The sequence below is a fragment of the Sorex fumeus genome, unplaced genomic scaffold, assembly GCF_029834395.1.
Source record: "Sorex fumeus unplaced genomic scaffold, SorFum_2.1 ptg000006l, whole genome shotgun sequence".
Taxonomy (NCBI): domain Eukaryota; kingdom Metazoa; phylum Chordata; class Mammalia; order Eulipotyphla; family Soricidae; genus Sorex; species Sorex fumeus.
In genome coordinates this window covers 59605778-59621267 of record NW_026606063.1, presented here as the reverse complement: position 1 = coordinate 59621267, position 15490 = coordinate 59605778, and the positions used below count along the sequence as shown (strand labels likewise).

The 15490-nt window shown below is 41.6% G+C and overlaps 1 protein-coding gene across 2 annotated transcripts in view; it reads left to right on the top strand.

The window, feature by feature from the left end:
- Window positions 1-15490, top strand: part of ANAPC1 (anaphase promoting complex subunit 1) — an 83016-nt gene that overhangs the window by 13184 nt on the left and 54342 nt on the right. For both annotated transcript variants that reach the window (XM_056128790.1, XM_056128800.1), the window contains 9 exons: window positions 23-168; window positions 701-921; window positions 1594-1803; window positions 5532-5627; window positions 7865-7955; window positions 8052-8114; window positions 11048-11182; window positions 13228-13368; window positions 14037-14097. In XM_056128790.1, coding sequence (XP_055984765.1) covers window positions 23-168; window positions 701-921; window positions 1594-1803; window positions 5532-5627; window positions 7865-7955; window positions 8052-8114; window positions 11048-11182; window positions 13228-13368; window positions 14037-14097 — 1164 coding nt within the window. The remainder of the gene's footprint in view (window positions 1-22; window positions 169-700; window positions 922-1593; window positions 1804-5531; window positions 5628-7864; window positions 7956-8051; window positions 8115-11047; window positions 11183-13227; window positions 13369-14036; window positions 14098-15490) is intronic.

The window sequence follows — 15490 nt, the reverse complement described above, 5'->3', positions numbered from 1 at the left end:
CATCTTTTTTTTTCTCTTTAAGGTCTTTTTGGTTCATCTCGGGTACAATATGTTGTAGATCATGCAATGAAAATAGTTTTTCTCAGTACCGACCCTTCCATTATAATGACCTATGACACTGTTCAAAGTTTGCATTCAGTCTGGACACTCCGTAGAGTCCGAACCGAGGTAAGGGGGACGCCAAGTGACTACTTAGTCTGCGAGGCTCGGCCATTCTCAATGATTGGGAGTAATTTTTAAACTATTATTGGTGAAATAGAGCTTCTTAGGAAACAAAAAATGCTGTCTGTGTATTGCATAACTGGTGCTCCCTCTGCATTTTCACCAAGAAACTGCCTTTCTTTCAAATTAACAGTTTTGGGGGAGGCTCTTAAGTGGTACTCAGAGATCTTCAGGCTGTTCCTGGTGAAGACTTAGCCAGTTGTGCAGGCCTGATGGCTTAGTATTTGGGCCTGGTGATGCAGTGCTGCTCAGGGAAGCAGTGCCAGAGGTCACAATGGCCCCACCCTGTTGTGCTGGAGGTTCATTGGGGTGATAGCTAGTGACCTTCAGGGGACTAGGCAATGTCCCAAGTGGAACTTGGAGCCTCAAGCCTGCAAGACCCAAGCTGCAGCCTTTTGCACTATTTCTCCAGCTCTGGAGATGGCCCTTTTAATCTAATTGCTCTCTTTTCTCCTCTTTCTGTTCCTTTTGACTTAAGGAAGAGAACGTTGTTTTGAAGTTCTCAGAACAGGGGGGAACCCCACAGCACGTGGCCACCAGCAGCTCCCTCACGGCACATCTTAGAAGCCTTTCCAAAGGAGAGTCCCCTGTTACGTCCCCCTTTCAGAATTACTCCTCCATTCACAGCCAGAGTCGCTCGGCCTCATCACCCAGTCTACACTCACGATCACCTTCTATTTCCAACATGGCAGCTCTAAGGTGAGAGTTAAATGTGAATGTGATTGTTTTTCTTGTTTCAAATAAGATAGCTCAAGGAAAAGACATCCTTTTAAACCTTCTCTTCTGTATTGAAGACATTGAAAGTTTTGTTTTCAACTCAGTTTTCTTTTCTTTTTTCTTTGTTTTTAATCGGAAAATAGGCATTATCATGGTTCTGCTGTTGAAAGTGTTATAGGCATTTTTTGAATAATGTCAGCAACTCCTTTCCAGAGGCAGAAAATGAACTTAATTCAGTGTTGGGAAAAGTATTTCTTCTTTTTTATTTTATTTTTTTGGCGTTTTGGGTCATACCCGGCGATGCACAGGGGTGACTCCTGGCTCATACACTCAGGAATCATCCTGGCAGTGCTTGGGGGACCATATGGATGCTGGGAATCGAACCTGGGTCGGCTGCGTGCAAGGCAAATGCCCTACCCGCTGTGCTATCACTCCAGCCCCGGGGAAAATATTTCTAACAAAATCTTTAGAATTTATTAAAGTATGATAATGCAAACCTTTTCTAATAGCTGGTCTTTAAAAATAAAGTTGTATTTTTGACAGATTATTCCACAAATAATGTCTATTTAGAATTTTGGTAGTTGTCACTAAAATATGTCTTATGTCATCTTGGCTTGTGAATCTGACCCAGTCTCTGTCTTGTTTCTTTTGCAGCCGTGCCCATTCGCCTGCCTTGGGAGTGCACTCTTTTTCAGGAGTGCAGAGATTCAACCTTTCAAGCCATAATCAGTCTCCAAAGAGACAGAGTGTATCTCATTCTCCAAGTAGTAATTCTAATAGTTCCTTTCTTGCACCAGAGACAGAACCGATTGTTCCTGAACTTTGTATTGATCATTTATGGACAGAGTCGATTACTAATACAAGGTTTGGAGTATGTATTTTTATATTCAAAGAAAAATGTTGCCAAAAGTTGTAGGAAGCACTTATTATTGTTGCCTAAAAGTTTCTGTTTCGTATAACATGTTATTAGTATTTATAAAAGTACTGTGATATAAATTAAGGCCATGCTGGGTTTAGTAGTCCATGTTAAATTGATCAGAAAAATACCCTCTTTTCATTGGCTATTACTTCCATAATGGTGAAACATCTCTCAGATGTCAGATGTTGATATTTTATGGGGAAATAATTTATATGATTTGGGAACTTGAAATTTATACTTTTTATTTTTTTTTTTTGCTTTTTGGGTCACACCTGGTGATGCACAGGTGCTACTTCTGGCTCTGCACTCAGGAATTACTCCTTGCGGTGCTCAGGGAACCATATGGGATGCTGGGAATCGAACCCGGGTCCGCCGCGTGCAAGGCAAACGCCCTACCCGCTGTACTATCTATCACTCCAGCCCTATACATTTGATTCTTAAGTTTTATCTTTATGTTAGTTGAATATCAGCTGGAAATGTCAGCTCTGTTTTCTTCTGGGGAACACAGCTCTATTCTGTGTGACCTTCTTTTTATGTTCTCTTTAATAATTCATCCATTCATTCATTGCCAATCATTGTTCGGTGCTGTGAGTGACAGACCACTAAGTCAGTAATCTTCAGAAATAAGTTGAAGGCTGGTGAACTGAATGTATTATCCACTTTAGGGCTTTAGAAAGGTATATAGGTTTTTGCCGGTTGATTAGTTGGGAAGGGTGCAGGAGTTAGGGAGAATCAGGGAAAGTTTAGAAATGTGAATGTACAGCTAGAGTGATAGTAGAGTGGGTTGGGAATTTGCCTTGCACGTGGTTAACCCAGGTTCAATCCCTGGCATTCCATATAGTCCCCGAGCACTGCCAGGAGTGATTCCTGAGTGTGGAGCTAGGAGCAGCCCTGCACATCGCTGGGTGTGACCTAAAAAAGTCAGGAAAAAAAAAATGAGGGTGTAGGTATTATTAGAAACTTACAGGTATCTCACTTTGGGCACAGAGGCAGGAAGAGGACTGGGAAGGAGGTGGGCTGGGACAGATTGCCCTTTGGGGCTCTTGTCTCTGATAGGCTCTCTCACAGGTTCTTATAGGTCACTAAACATGGGGAAATTGCGGGGCAGTGAAGTGGGACTGTTGTTGGTGCCCATGTGGTGACTGAGGTAAGAGAGGTGCATGGAAATTTAAGGAGCATCAGATTCTGGTGACCCTTTGAACTATGTACAGAAGTCATGGATAAGTCTTCATAGAGACCCTGGGAGAGGCTTATAACATTCATTGGATTCTTTGAGAGATTCATAACCTCCAGGTAGTTACAAATTTAGTTGTCAGTGGGGCCGGGGCAATAGTATAGTGGGGAGGGCACTTACCTTGCACACAGTTTACCCGGGCTTGATCCAGGCATCACATACGGTCCCTCAGTCCCACCAGGAGTGATTCCTGAGTGCAGAGAGAGGAGTAAGCCTGAGCATTGCCTGATGTGGCCCCAAAACAAAACACGCACACACACATACACACACACTCACAATCTGTGATATAGAGTTAGAAGAGGGCTAGGGACTAAATCCTAGAAACAAGAGACAAAGGTACTATAGAGAGATGAAACGCAATATAGCAGGTGAGAGAAGCAGAAAAATATGTATTATGGCAGAGAGGAAAAGAGTCTTTGAGGCAAACTGAGAGGTGAGCTGACAGGCAGGCAGTACTGGTTGGCCCCAAGTTCACTGTTGGCGTTATCAGGGCACTTGTGAGGTGATGTCCAGACAGTGGGATAGGGTGGTAGAGGTGTGTGTGTGTCTGAGAGGTGAATGTAGACAGAGCAAACACCCTATCCACAGATGGTGCATCTTGAGGAGTCAGCCTTAGAATGGGGAGGACACAGGCCTGGCTAGGGGGCTTCTCTGGGTAAGAGAGAATTTTGTTGTTGCATTATATTAAAGAAAATGAGTTTTCATTTTCTGACCTCAGAACCTCATTGTGTCTGTTAAAAAGTTAGGACATGTTTTATCTAACAACAGCACCTTTTTCATACCCAACCAACTTAGCAAGTGCTTTATATGTTTAGTCTCTCATAACTATAAAAATATGTGTATATATATATCTGGACATATATATGCACACACATATATACACATATATATGGTTTTCTTTTTCTTTTTTTGTATTATGCAACTTTTTTACACGCAATGGGCACACAGAGCTACTCCATTTCTGTAGGACATTTACAGAGTCTCTCATTTTAAGAGTTAGGTTTATTGAGCAGGTTTTTGTTTTGTTTTTGGCTGTGCTTAGGTTTTACCCCTGGTTCTGTGCTCAGGGATCACTCCTGGCAGTGCTGAGGGCACCATATGGGATGCTGGGGATCACACTGGGGTATGCCAAGTGCAAGACAAGCACTTCAACACCTGTGCTCTATGGCCCAAGACTTTTTATTTGATTCATTTTTTTTTTATTCTTTTGGTTTTTGGAGGCATACCTGATGGTGCTGAGGGTTTTTCTATTGGCTCAACACTCAGGCATCATCCATGATGCTGGGAAATGATCCTGGGTCAGCCACGTGCAAGGAAAGCTCCCTTACCTGCTGTACTTGGGCCCCAAGACTTTTGTTTTAATGTGAGAGAATATCCGAAAGGATGGAAGCATTGAAAATACAGGAAAGAGGATATTGACTGAACAAGGGGAAAAAAAGGAGCATAGATGGAGAGACTAGTCATTGGGAGAGTAGTTGATGGTTATCTGATAGATGCTTAACAGGCTTGTTTTCTCTGAAATAGAACAATACTAGTCGTAGACTGGGGGGTTGGGCAGAGGGATTAAGGAAAGTAGAGTTGTGAGTTGAAGGAGAATTCACTTTTATCACCCCTCAAATATAAAATTCCTACATTTAGTGACCCGGAATGTGACTTAATGGTAAGAGCGCGTTTGTGAAATGAAAGCTGCATTCAGGAAACCTAGGTTTGGTTCTGGCACTGCAGTTAAAAATAAGTCTTTGAATTCTTTGTTGGTGGGTAAATATATTGCATATCCTTATTTTACAGAATTACATCCCTAAGGTAAAGGGAGGGCCTTTACCTTACCTTTACCTATCCTTATTTTACAGAATTACCTGTTTTTTTTATTGTGGGGATGCTGCCCAGCAGCCTTGGTGCTTGGGTGGTAGTGGTGGTGGGGTTGGGGCACCCAGTGAAGGAGATTGAACTCAGGGTCTTACAGCTGTGTACTCTAGTTCTTTGCACTGTCTTGCCGGCCCCAGAAATGCCGTCTTATTTCCTAGTCTAGAAAAAAAAAAGTGATTGGGAATTAGAGACAGGGTTTGAAAAAGGGATGAAGTAGAGCTGAGAGAGGGAGAGAGGATAGATTGGAGAAATCATAAATTGTGACCCATAAGGCCTTTAAAGGAGAAGAATTCAATTTTGAAGTAGGTGACATACAATATGGATTAAAAAGTCCATTAATGATGACAAATATATTGTAATCAGTCCTCCCAAAAGCCATGTATTGGGCTCAGAATCAAGGAACTTAAAGGAGTTTTAGAGATCATGGAGCTCAAAAATTTGATGTGTTTTTAATTCAGGTTAGGGCTTGGCCCATGTAGCTTTTCAGATTTCTTGCAGAATATTTTTGAAGACTTTTACAGGTATCATGATAGATTTTTGAACCAATGCTAACAGTTTCTTTATCTGTTGCAGAGAGAAAAATTCACAAGCCTCTAAGGTATTCATAACATCTGACTTATGTGGGCAGAAGTTCTTGTGCTTTTTGGTAGAGTCTCAGCTCCAGTTACGGTGAGTGTATTTCCCATTGATTCTGTGTAAATAAAAAAACCTGGGGCTGCTTTTTGTGGGGAGAGGAGAACAGGGTGGGTTGGTAGCAGTGGTGGTCTTAAGTAATTTTGTTAAAAAAAAAACCCTTCATCTGGTAAAATGGACATATTTTAAGTGTGCAGTTGAGTGTTTTTCTAATAGTTATTCACCCAGCATCACAGTCCAGTTTTAACATAATTTCTATCACCTGGAAAGATCCTTTGTATTTGATATTCAGTCAATTTCTTTCCTTTCTGAATCTTAGCAGTCATTGCATAGATTTTCCACCTTTTCTGGAATTTCCAGAATCAGACAATACCTACTCTGTGTCTAACTTGTTTCAGGTAGCACTGTTTCTTTTTTTTAGAATCCACTCTATTAGAACATGTATGAATACTTTGTTCATCTGGCTGCATTGTAATCCATTGCTGTGACATGTTGCATTTTGTTTATCCAGGCATTAGTTGACATTCTGCTTGTTTCCACTTTTTGATCATAAAATAAGAGTATTATATGAAAATTGAAATGGAGGTCTTTGTTGATTAATTTTGTTTGTTTTTGTTTTGGTAGCACACATAGTAGTGCTCAGGGCTAATTCCTGCCTTGGCCTAGGGATCACTCCTAGCTGTGCTCGGGATCAAACTATGGTTGGCTACAAGCCCAGCAAGTACCTTACCTCCACACTGACTCTGGCCTAACAGAATTTTCTTTTTCTTCTTTTTTTTTTTTTGCTTTTTGGGTCACACCCGGCGATGCACAGGGGTTACTCTTGGCTCTGCACTCAGGAGTTAATCCTGGCGGTGCTCAGGGGACCATATGGGATACTGGGAATCGAACCCAGGTTGGCTGCATGCAAGGCAAACAGCTGCCCACTGTGCTATCTCTCCAGCCCCTTAACAGGATTTTCATATTGGAAAAATATATGGGAGTGACGTTATTGAATCAAATGTCAAACTTGCATAGATAAACCAAACTTTGATATAGACTGGCCTCCAGCAGTGTTTGGGGGTTCCAGTTTCTCCACCTTTGACAACTTGGAGATTGTCACTCTGTAGTCATTCTCTGGATGTTCTCTGGCTTTTATTTGCTTTAGAACAAAATGTTGAGCATCAGCTCTTGTGCTTTGCCTTCTTTGATGAAACTCATACTCAGGACTTTTGTCCATTCATTTATCTTATCTTTTTATTTTAAAAATCATAGGGAATTTCAAAATTCGAAATCATAGGGAACTGTAAAATAGAAGAGGGGTTCTGTGTACCCAGCACTCTCTTTCTAGAGGTAATTCCTTCCATTAGTAGCACTGTAGCACTGTCCTCCCATAGTTCATCGATTTGCTCGAATGGGCACCAGTAACGTCTCCATTGTGAGACTTGTTACTGTTTTTGGCATATCGAATATGTCACAGGGAGCTTGCCAGGCTCTGCCATGAGGGTGGGATACACTTGGTAGCTTGCTGGGCTCTCCAAGAGGGATGGAGGAATCAAACCCGGGTCGGTTGTGTGCAAGGCAAATGCCCTACCCGCTGTGCTGTCACTCCACCCTTCCATAAGTACAGACATTATTCAGACATTATTCAAGAAGGAAATAACAGTACTATTTCTAGACCTTAAACTTGAAATTTTTGTGCAATTTTTGTTTTATTCACAGTTATGAACCTTACACGTTTTATCACTTTCACATTTACTTGCTTGTGCATGTGCTTATGATCCCAGGAAGTTTCTCTTTGTGTGCTAATTTATGCAGACGCCGCAATCAAAATACAAAACTTTCTTACTACCTCAAAAATCTTCTTTATGCTTTTGTGTGTGTGTGTGTGTGTGTGTGTGTGTGTGTGTTTGGGTTTTATTTTGTTTTTGGGTCACACCCAACAACAGTGCTCAGGACTTGTTCCTGGCGTAGTTTCAGGGACCATATGGGATACTGAGGATTGAACTCAGGTCAGCCATGAGCAAGGCAGCTGATCTGCCCAGTGTGCTGTTGCTCTAGTCCTGCTTTTTTGTGCTCTTGTAGTCTGTTTTACCCTTGTATCTAAGCTCTGCCAACCACTAATATGTTCTCTGACTCTTTTTGTTTTATTATTTGGAAGGGTTACCTAAATGAAATTATAATGTCTATAATATTTATAGACTGGCTCATTTTTCAGTCACCATAATATCCTTGAGATTAGTGTAGGTTGTTACATGGAGCAATAGTTTTTTTTTTTTTATTTTACTCTCTAGATGTGTAAAGTTTCAAGAGAGTAATGATAACACCCAGCTTATCTTTGGCTCTGTCACCAACATCCAGGCAAAGGATGCGGCGCCCGTGGAGGTAAGTGCAGACACATTTCTTGAGAAGTTGAAAACCTTGAGGTTTCATAACTTGCACACATTGGAAAATGATTATTGATATCTTTTTTTTTTGAAGATAGACACCATGCTGGTCCTAGAAGGCAGTGGCAACCTGGTGCTTTATACAGGAGTAGTCCGGGTAAGTGATGCAGTTAAGACTTTTCCTAAGGCTTCTGCCTTCGTTTTAATTTATTTTTGTTTTGTGGTGCTGGGGTCAAACCCAGGGAGTCCTCCTTGCCAAATATGTACTCTGTCATTGAATTTCATCCCTGGCAATCCTTAAGATTTTTAATGTTACTTTAGCTTTGTATCTAAAATGTATTACCTTCTGGGGCCATGGTGCTAGCTCAAAGAGCTATGAGTACTTTTCTTGCATTCCCTGACCTTGAATTGGATCCCCAGCTCTGCATGGCACCTGGAGTACTGCTGGCTGTGTCTCTGGTGGCCCCCTGGCATTGCAGCTCTGCATTTTCATGCCAAGCCCTGAACTGCAACATGCAGAGCTAGATTGAGTAACAGAAGGTGAAGCCTTGGTATCCCTGAGCACTGCTTAGGGATCCCCTCCCACTGTCAAACCACACTCTCTACTCACTTTGTTATCTCCTGCCAGTAGCAGTTGCTAGAACTTTTTTTTTTTTTTGATAAGAGCTGAAAATGCAGTCTAGGTTAGGTTGGTCCTAATTTGTTCAGGTTGGTTCTAATTTGGAAGCTTAGGATTCATTGCCATTAGATAGAATGGAACTCAGCTCAGATGGGAAATTTTCTTTTTTTTTTCTTTTCCCTTTTTTTTTTGCTTCTTGGGTCACACCCGGCAATGCACAGGGGTTACTCCTGGTTCATGCACTCAGGTATTACTCCTGGCAGTGCTCGGGGGACCATATGGGATGCTGGGAATTGAACCCGGGTTGGACGTGTGCAAGGCAAAGGCCCTACCTGCTGTGCCATTGCTCCAGCCCCGGGAATTTTCTTTTTTTGATTTTTGGGCCATACCTGGTGGTACTTAGGGAAACTCTTGGCTCTGCACTCAAGAATTACTCTTGGCTGTGCTTGGAGGACCTGGGTTGGCCGTGTGCAAAGCCAGAGCTCTACCTGCTGTACTGCCTTACTGCTGTGGCCTATATGGGGGAACTTTTAATGGAGCATAGGGAGGTTGAAAAAAGTTAACAGCTTTCCTCGAGAAGTGGTTTTGAAATTGATAGGTGGGTAGTCTTGTTAAATCCTAGAGTTTTTATATATTTTCATTACGTTCTGTGTATAATATGTATGACAGTTTTTAAATTTTTATTTTATTTAATATTTTTTTGTTTTTTTGGCCACCGCGGGTTGTGCTCAGGGCTTATTACCGGCTCTGTGCTCAGAGATCATTTCTGGCTCAGGCCAAATGGGGTGCTGGGGATTGAACCCGGGTTTACTGTTTATAAGGCAAATCCCTACCTCCTGTACTGTCACTCCAGCGTATATTTGACAGGTTTTCATATTTATTTTTTTTTAATGCTAGATTCTCTTATTTTTACAAAACATTGAGATCTTTTTGTTAATAATAGCACATAATTCCAACACTATATGACCTGGAGGTTTTTAATAGCTTTGATGAAAACTTAATGTATTGAGACCAGAAAGATAGTATTGTGGGTGAGGCACTTGCTTTGCATAGCTAACCTGTGTTAGATTCCTGGCACTACATACGATCCACTGAGCCTTACCAGGACTGATCCCTGACTACAGAGCCAGGTGTAAACCCTGATGACCACCGGGTGTGGCCCCAAAACAAAAACAAACAAACCAAAACAAAATCCTGACAGACTCATGTGCTTTTCTTCAACTGCCAGCAGCCCGTCCAGCAATGCTTGGGGCTTAATTCTGACTCCGCACTCAGGAGTTACTCCTGTCTGTTCTGGGGGACTATATGGGATGCTGGGATCAAACCCTGGTTCACCATGTGCAAGGCAAACACCCTACTCACCGCACTATCTCTCCACCCCTAATGAGAATTTAAAAAAATTAGTTTTTTTAAAAACAATTGAGGCATAATTTAGTGATTTATAAAATTATTCCTAGTTAAATTTCAGGTATACAATTTTACCAATCCTGTCGACAGTGTCAACTTTCCTCCAACAAAGCCCCCCTTCCCTTCTAGTTCCCCATATAAGAATCTTTTTCTGAGAAGAATCCTATGGATAGCTAACATAGGAGGTGGTTAATCTGAATGCCGTCAGCTCATTCTTTTAACATCATTGGAGAGTTTACATGGAATTTTTTTAAAGAAATATTTGAGAGAGTTTTTGATAAATATTTGAGATGTATTTGAGATTGTGAGCTAGTGAGCAGAACTTGAAATAGGTTGGATTTAATTTCTCAAACATAGTCTGCCTCATTTTTGTAGTCACTCAGAAGTAATTGATGTCCTTTTCCTTTGCCTGGAGACTTGGGTGTCAGAATTGTTGCTTATAGTCCCTGAACTCTTCAGTGGTAAAGATAGTGTCCCTGCTATCTATACTGCCAATAAGGTAGAAAAATTCATTGCACCCAGAGTTTTGTATAATGTCTTGCCTGTGGTAATAATCTCCTTTTCCTTCCCCCTGCCTTCAAACTCCTTATGTATCTGGAACAATGATGTTTGTAGCTGGATGATGTTGGATGTTGACTTTGTTGGTCTTTGGGCTACTCCTATTAATGCTTAGGCTCCTCTCTTCTTGGTGCTGGGGTGTGCTCCCTAAGTTCCTGCATGAGAGGGAGTTGTCTTTCTCAACCCCCCTCACCCTGGGGGGTGGAAAAAAGGAATAGGGGAGAGAGAACAGAGGTTAAGGCATTGCATGCATCTCTGTCATACATCCCATCTCAGTGACCTCAGAACCATTACATCTCCTGGTTCAGTCCCTGGCACCACAGAGTCCTTCTGTACCACCAGGTGCAGCTCTGGCTATAACCTGTGTAACCCCCAGTCCATGCTTTGACCCTGTGGTCTGATTGACTGAGATTTCATCGATGGGGGCGCGGGGTGCCTTTGAAGAATATGCCACAGTAAGAGCAGTCATTCTCCCTCTTTCCCCCTCTATTGGTTTTTGCTTACAGGTGGGAAAGGTTTTTATCCCTGGCTTGCCAACTCCTTCCCTGACCATGTCGAACACAATGCCGAGGCCAAGCACGCCGCTTGATGGCATTGGTACTCCGAAGCCTATTAGCAAACTACTTGGATCCTTGGATGAGGTGAGTTACAGAGTCAGTGTTGTTGAAAATGAATCATGTTTTCAAGGAGTTGGGTTCAATGGTGGTTCCTTCTGTTGTAAAATGGTAGAATTGGAACCTGGTGCAAATACTTGTAGACATGTTTCAGACAATTGTCCCTTAGTAAGGCTGGTGTTGGCACTTTTATCGGATAATGTCCAGACCTGAATTCTATTTATTTATTTTTTGATTTTTGGGTCACAGGGGTTACTGTTTGGATGCACAGGGGTTACTCCTGGCTCTGCACTCAGGAATTATTCCTGAAAGTGCTCGGGGGACCATATGGGATGCTGGGAATCGAAACTGGGTGTGCTGCGTGCAAGGCAAATGCCCTACCCACTGTGCTATTGCTTCAGCTCTCTGAATTTAGTTTTAAAATACATGAGTTCTTTCCCATTTGCTGAACTTTGAAAAGGTGTGCTAGAAGAGTACTTGAGGTTTATGTGACATGGGGGTACTTCTTTTATAAATAAAATGGTTCTCCGCTTCCTGAGAGCTCAATGAGTGCGGGGGTGGCTGGTATTGGACTGTGCTAGGTGGAAGTTCATAGGGACATTGTAGACTAATGTGGCCATTGCCATCCACTGTGATAGATTGCAGCTGAGCTGTAGGAGCAGTGGAGAACAGTTTCCCTAGACAGCTGTTGGAGGGAAGCTGGTTTGGGATAATGATGACATCTCATGTTTGCTTGACTTCCACTGCTGACAAGACATTTACTTGGACTTGTCCTAGAAATTGAATTGATGGGAATACAGAGAGAATTGGTGGTCATGATTAGGTTTAAAATGGGAACCATCTGCATGTAAGTAGTAATTATGATCATGTAGAATTTTTGTGAATCTACAGTTGAGCAAATATGTATATGCATTTTAGGGAAAACATCTGCCTCAATGGGAAATGTCAGCACAGCGGGTAGGGCATTTGCCTTGCATGCAGCCAACATGGCCGACCCAAGTTCAATTCCTCTGCCCCTCTTGGAGAGCCCGGCAAGATACTGAGAGTATCTCGCCCGCATGGCAAAGCCTGGCAAGCTACCCGCGACGTATTCGATATGCCAAACACAGTAACAACAAGTCTCACAATGGAGATGTTACTGGGCCCGCTCGAGAAAATCGATGAACAACGGGACAACAGTGACAGTGACAATTTTAAAAACATGTCATAGAGGGCTGGAGCAATAGTATAGCGGATAAAGCACTTGCTTTATATTTTGTTGATCTGGGTTCAATCCCTGCCCATATGGTCCCCCAAGCCCTACCAGTAGTGATCACTGAGCATAGAGCCAGGAGTAAGCCTTGAACACTGCCCAGTGTGACTCCAGAACCAAACCAACCGAATCCCCCAAGCCCCCAAAATTGTCATTCCAGGCACATGTTTACAAGAGGATTAACTTTCATGGTTTTGATTATCAAATTCCTGCACCTTCACTACCACCCTCCACACTGTCCCGTGTCACCTCCAGTCACCCCTGCATCTCATTTTTTTGCTTCTCCTATCCTTCCTTGTATGTGCCCTGACCATTCCAGAGTCATCAGGACCATATGACTGTGATGACCTTGGCCACTTCAAAGGACAATTTTTCTCTCTAGCCTTGTGAGAAGCCCAGCGTGTTGCTCTTGCTCTAACCACAGTTTTCCTTGGACATTCCCAGTTGACATATATTCCTATGTGTTCCTTCATCTCCTGCCCCTACCCCTCATCCCCTCACCAAATCTCCCCTGCAAATGTCCAAAGCAGGAAAAAGCGTGAGGCACTGGGGCCACTTGCCTCTGTATCCCTTTTCTCTCTTATCTTTTGGATCCCTCAGGTTCTCTCGTACCATTCATCACATTTTTGTCCCGCTTTTCCTGGTTGGTTCTGGTGAGGATCTGGCCTGCTAGCTACTTCATTATACCTAGAGCAGAGAGAGATTTTAGACTGCTCTGTACAATTGTTAGACTGTTGGCAAGAAATCAATTGTTAAAGTTCCTTTATTCTCAACTTCTCAAAGAGTACTTGATATGTGTGGTATTAATTCCTTTTTATAGGTGGTTCTGTTGTCTCCAGTTCCAGAACTACGGGATTCTTCAAAACTTCATGATTCTCTCTATAATGAGGATTGTACTTTCCAGCAGCTTGGAACTTATATTCATTCTATAAGAGATCCTGTCCATAATAGAGTAACTCTGGTAAGTGTATTTATTTTTCAAGGATTCTTTTATGAGGGTTGGGTGTTCTTGTGACTGGGGATTGACCCCTGGTTCCTTATGACCTTCTGAGCATTGCTGGGTGTAGCCATGGATGAGCATGCGTGGGTGTAGCCCTGACAGACAAGGAAATGAAGCAATAGACTATTTTGGAAAAGATAGGTTTCAGAGAAATGTATCTGTCATTTTAGATTTAGGGTGCAGAATTTTCTTTGTAAAGTGAAAAATTGTTTTTTATGATCTTAAAGTTTTCTTATGTCATCTTATGTAGTGTTTTACTTTATACTTCTGTTTAGTTAAAAAAATTTACAGTTATTAAGCTCATTTTGAAAATGAAGCTTGTCCCATTAAATTGTATTTTGACATGCCATTTTGTTCTTCATTGAAAATAAGTTTCTTTTCAGTAACTGTTAGTATCTAAGATTGAGGCATTTTATTAAAACAAGAACTTTTGTAAGTGATTTACAGATAAGCACGTTTTGGTTTCTGAAATTTGGAAGTATTTGGTTTTGCTTGAAAAGTACTTTTCACTTTTGAATTTTGCTCTGACAGGCAAAGTCTTGAAAGCATCAGCTAATTCTAAGATATTTCAACTTTTTAACATATGGCAGATTCTTCTTGTCTTAATTTGTTTCCTTCCTTTTCACTAGGAACTGAGCAATGGCTCCATGGTTAGAATTACCATTCCTGAAATTGCCACCTCTGAATTAGGTATGATGAAAAAGATCAGACTTGACTTCTGAGTATTTTCAATTCTGTTGATAAAATTTAGAGTGGTTGATGGCTTACACTAATAATTGGGGTAGTAAAGGCAGTATTTGCAGTTTTTGAAAAGGGGGTTTTTGCTTACAGAGAAGCTGTGAGCCCTGGGAACCTTGAGCTGTCCTATCTATTAGCTTCAAGGCTGGCTCCCCTTCAAGTTTGTACTGGCTCTGTTGCTTTGAGATTTCTCACGTGTACAACATAATCACATTATGTGTAATAGATGTGTTTCCTCTAAGAGAAAAAACCTAAGCAACTAGTTTTGGCATATCTGATCATTTTTAATCTTAAATCTCTCCATTTCAGAGAAATGGAGAAATTTTTAAAATTGCTGTAACTGATTAAAACTAAGTATTATAGTCAAAATTCAGTCATGTGTTTGGCTGAAACTAGAGTGTTTTAATTGGTGTAATTTGGAAAACACTAGTGGAGTGGGCTGGAGGAATTATAGTGCTTGCCTTGTACATACATGACTCACCCTGGTGCAGTGCTGGGCACCTGGTTCCATCTTGGGTCGCTGGAATCACCAGATGTAAGCCCTGAGAACTGCACATCTGGCCACAACCCCAATACTAGTGCAGCATGTCTCACTAAGCATAAAATATAAAGGAGAGGCTGGAGCAATAGTACAATGGGTCAGGTGTTTGCCTTGTACGAGGCCAACCTGGGTTTGATTCCCAGCATCCCATATGGTCCCCTGCGCACCACCAGGAGTAATTCCTGAGTGCAGAGCCAGAAGTAACCCCTGTGTATTGCTGGGTGGCCCAAAAGGGGGGGGGGGGGTTGTGTGTGTGTGTGTGTGTGTGTGTGTGTGTGTGTGTATGAAACTTTTAGGATGTAAAGAATTTATAGCAAATAAAAGCCAAGAAAGAATGCCTACATGATCTTAGAACATATGAGTTTCAAAGTCTAGGCACTGGAAATTTGTGTGGTTCCTGGAACCTGGCAAATATGCTAAATGACTTTTATTTTAGGGTATGAGTAATTGATGTGGTAAATAATGTTCTGAATTGGCATGGGGATACCTTACTTCTCTAAAAGGCTATTAATTGCCAGGCTCTGTATCTGGAGGTAGAAGCCTAAATAAAACATATTAAAAAAATGGATTAAGTAAGATAATTAGAAGCAAAATGGGATCTTATTCTCACAGTAAGATAGATGCCACTTAGTTTGTGGATGTTCTGTGTGAAGGCTGCCTTACTCTCTTAGTAAAATCTGATTGATACTTATTTTGGATTCATCCATGACAGACTTGGTTATTTGGATTTCTGACCTTTATTGACCTTTATTTCATATTCTGACCTTTATTCTAAGTGCTATCCAACATTTGCTATCTGTGCAT